At 61.2% G+C, this 3,873-nt stretch overlaps 2 protein-coding genes across 2 annotated transcripts in view; one reads left to right on the plus strand and one right to left on the minus strand.

Moving 5' to 3' along the window:
- The window catches only part of NPAS1 (neuronal PAS domain protein 1), a 16,461-nt gene extending 13,062 nt beyond the window's left edge, over positions 1-3,399 (plus strand). Inside the window, exons 8-11 of the mRNA XM_010852713.1 lie at positions 398-610; positions 1,035-1,182; positions 2,208-2,302; positions 2,936-3,399. Coding sequence (XP_010851015.1) covers positions 398-610; positions 1,035-1,182; positions 2,208-2,302; positions 2,936-3,399 — 920 coding nt within the window. The remainder of the gene's footprint in view (positions 1-397; positions 611-1,034; positions 1,183-2,207; positions 2,303-2,935) is intronic.
- A 235-nt stretch (positions 3,400-3,634) lies between these two features.
- The window catches only part of TMEM160 (transmembrane protein 160), a 2,704-nt gene continuing 2,465 nt past the window's right edge, over positions 3,635-3,873 (minus strand). The window contains exon 4 of the mRNA XM_010852656.1: positions 3,635-3,873. This exon is cut by the window's right edge and continues 1 nt beyond it. Coding sequence (XP_010850958.1) covers positions 3,709-3,873 — 165 coding nt within the window. The 3' untranslated portion in view covers positions 3,635-3,708.

Consider the following 3,873-nt stretch of genomic DNA (forward strand, 5'->3'; position numbering starts at 1 on the left):
TACAGGGATGGAGGTGGGGCCTATGAGGACGACACGGGGCCTTGGGGCGGGGCTTCTGGGATGGAGGCGGGGCCGTGTCCTGTTCCCAGGCCAGGTCCTCGGTTCGCGGAACCCTCCTGCAGAGCTCAGCTGTTCTTGATCCTCTTTCTTTCTGCGTCACTGGTCTCTCATCTCTTATCCACTTTGTTTCCCGCACAAGGCAGTGGGGGGGAAATTATCAATAAATAGCGAAATCGTTTCCACAATTCAGGGGTCTCCGGAGTGCCCGGGGCCACCCCACACCCACGAATGCCATCTGCTCAAATGCCCATAGCCGCCCTAGAAGGGTACACTATTATTTTAAATATTTTCCCGCCCATTTTAAGGGGGAAAAACTGAAGCCCAGAGTACTCCAGAGCCAGGGTTTGGGCGCTGAGTGACTCCAGAACCAACCCTGCCCCCTTCTCCCCATCCCATGGTCGCGGACCCCTTCTCCCCACCTCTCTGTTGGTCCCTGCCCTCAGGGTCAGTGACCACATGGACCTGGGGCCCTCGGAGCTAGTGGGCCGCAGCTGCTACCAGTTTGTCCATGGACAGGATGCAACCAGGATCCGCCAAAGCCACCTGGACCGTGAGAACCCCTCACCCTAGACCTGAGCACCCCACCACCCTGCTCCCTGGAAGTCCTTCTTTGAGGCTGACCATGGTCTCTCCTGCTGCCAGCTCATCACAGGACGAGCAGCAAGGGAGTCGTCCCTGAGCAAAGTCTCAGGAATTGGGCGGGGGGTGGGATTTATGGGGACTGGGGTCTCTCTGACCCAGCCTTCAAACTCCAGGGGCCTCGATGCCAGATTCCCTCTCAGTCTTTCTGACTTGGGTTCTCTCTGTCTCCCTCTCCATGCTCTGCCTTTCTCTTTTCCCCACCATCTCACCCTTCCTGTTTCCCTATCACCCGCCCCCTCTCTGCCCCTGTCTCCCTGTCCACCTGTCTCTCTCTGTCCATCCCACCCCACCCCATCCCTTCCGGTCTCTCCTGGTCCCTGGGCTGGGCCCAGTGCTGGACAAGGGCCAAGTGATGACCGGTTACTACCGTTGGCTGCAGCGTGCCGGGGGCTTCGTGTGGCTGCAGTCCGTGGCCACCGTGGCTGTGAGTGGGAAGAGCCCTGGAGAGCGCCATGTGCTCTGGGTCAGCTATGTGCTCAGGTGAGGGTTGCCCACCCCCTCTCCCCATGAGGAGCTCAGAACTCCTTCCAGAAGATTCTGCCAGCTCTTCCCACCTTTGGGTGGGAGCTCTCAGGGAGGGTTGCTAGACAAGTCTAGGGGGGTGAGGTGGTAAAAACATGAAGGGGAATGGAGTCCAGTGAGAGTGAAGGCCTGGAGGAGAAGAGACCTTCCTTGCAGGAGGCAGAGAGGAAGTGATGGTCTCTTCTAGGGAGAAACACAGATGCCAAGTGGCCTCAGGCCTAGGTGGATTCTGGGGCACTGGGGGGCCATGGCAGGCAATATCCAGGAGGGGGACAGAACAACTGATGGAAAGAAACTAGAGGTGGGGAGGACATTCCGGGCCGAGCACAGACAAAGCTCAGAGTCCCGGCTGACCCAGCAGAGGAACCAAAGGGAGCGAGCGCTCTGGGCTGGAGTAGAGTCCCCAGAAACGAAGCTGAGGATGGTGGTGGGGCACTGGGGAACTGTGAGAGGGTTTAGAGCTGGAGGCAGTCACAGTTAAATCGGCTTTGTGAAAGGACCCTCTGGCTGCCATGAAGATGGAGGTCTGTCTGTGGGACAAGACGGGCTGGAAGCCTAGGGACAGGGAGATGCCAGGCAGCACGGGTGGAGGGGGTGGCAGCCACCAGGCCATCTCTGGCTTTGCGGGGCCTGGGACTGGGTCTCTGGGAGGAGCAGCAGGTTTGGAAGGAGGATGCTGAGGTCAGATGAGCATGCGGTGCCCAAGGGGATACTTAGGGTGACATCCTGCAGAGGTTTGGCCTCAGGAGACAGAGCCAAGCTGGTCTAGACACCAACTTGGAGTCTGGGATCCAATGATGAGGCCTAAGTGCCTCCGGTGGCGGGGGCGGGGGGGTCCCCAGTCACTGCAGTGGGGGGAGGTGCCTGCTCTCAGAGGGGGAGGGGAAGTCTACTAAAAAGACTGGTGGGCAGGAGGAAGGCTCCCTTCCCCAGAGGCTGGGTGGCCTGGGCCCCTAGCTCCCAATTTCATGTTTTTTTCCCAGCCAAGCTGAGGGGGAGCAGACACCTCTGGATGCCTTCCAGCTTCCAGCCAGTGTGGCCCGTGAGGATGCATCCAGCCCAGAGCCAGAGCCCACAGGTGAGCCCCACCTCCCAGCCCAGCCCCTGGGAGGCCCTGAGCAGCCTCTGGGACCTGTGCTGTCCAGTGTGGAGGCTATTTACAGTAAAAGTACAGTTCAAACTCAGGAGTTCCCTGGAGATCTAGGAGTTAGGACTCTCGGCTCTCACTGCCACGAGCCTGGGTTTAATACTCGCTTGGTGAACCCCACAGGCCGTACGGTGTGGCACAGAATAATCATAAGTAGTTTCAGTTCCATTTCCTTAGTCGTACTCCCTACATTTGAAGAGCTCAGTAGCCATAGGTGGCCAGTGCAGATATGGAACACGTTCATTCTCACAGGAAGTCCCGTTGGATGGCCTGGGTCCAGACCGGAGCCTCTGACCTCTGGGGCCTGGTCACACTTTGTGGTGGGGGCCAGCCTGCCACACTGTATGGTATTTAGCTGCATCCCTGACATCCACCCCCTCGGATCCAGGCGCATCCTTCTCCCCAGCTGTGACGACCAAAAATGCCTCCAGACTTGGCCAACTGTCCCTGAAGGGACAAAACCACCCCAGCGGAGGACCATGGAACGTGGCCCCATTCTACAGATGGGAAGGCTGAGGGCTGGGGATGAGTAGGACAGCACCCTTCCAAATCTTCCTCTTGCAGAGCCAGAGCCTCCAGTGGAAGGAAAGCAGGCCGCCCCCCCGGAGGAGGACGAGGCCCCCCAGCCCCGAGGCAAACCTATCAAAGTGGAGCCCACCCCCGGGGAGAAAGAAGACCCAGAAGACAGTGAGGACGAGGAGCCGTCGGGCCATCTGGCCCCAACGAGGCCCGAGTTCACGTCCGTTATCCGGGCGGGGGCCCTGAAGCAGGATTTGGTGGGGCCGTGGGGCCTGGCGCCTCCTGGGGACCCCCCGCCTTCCCTCCTGCACACCGGCTTCCTGCCCCCAGTCCTGCGGGGCTTGTGCGCGCCAGGCACCATCCGCTACGGCCCTGCTGAGCTGGGCCTGACGTACCCACACCTGCAGAGGCTGGGCCCGGGCCCCGCCCTCCCAGAGGCCTTCTACCCCGCCCTGGGCCTGCCCTACCCGGGGGCTCTGGGCACCAGGGTGCAGCGGAAGGGGGACTGAGGACTCGGACAGCCCTCCACGTGGCCGGACAGGGAGGACGGGTGGGGACCCCCAAGGGGACAGGGGGCAGGGCTCTCAGCCCCTGTGAATTAAACACCTGCTCCCGCTCTGTGGCCACGGAGCTCCTCTTCTCTCCTTCCTCCTTAATTATCTCCACGTGCCCCCCTTGCCCCTCCCCTCCCCTCCCCCTTGGCTCAGCATCCCCACCAAAGAAACCACCACTCGGAATCTGGAATGCGGGAAGGGTCAGGTTTTAATGTCCTGGTCCTCTGGGCCAGGCTGGCCAGCGCCCGGCCGATTCCCCGTGGCTCACTCAGGTGGAGGCCGGCCTGCCTCATCAGGCCCTTCGGCCGCGGCGGTTCCGTCATCCTCGGGTACCAGTTCTACATCCAGCTCCAGCTGGCCCATGTAGAGGCCAACAGCACAAGCCCAGAGCAGGCCGGCAGCCAGCACGGCCCCCACGCCCGCGGCCGC

This window comes from Bison bison, unplaced genomic scaffold, assembly GCF_000754665.1.
Source record: "Bison bison bison isolate TAMUID 2011002044 unplaced genomic scaffold, Bison_UMD1.0 scf7180017864313, whole genome shotgun sequence".
Classification (NCBI taxonomy): domain Eukaryota; kingdom Metazoa; phylum Chordata; class Mammalia; order Artiodactyla; family Bovidae; genus Bison; species Bison bison.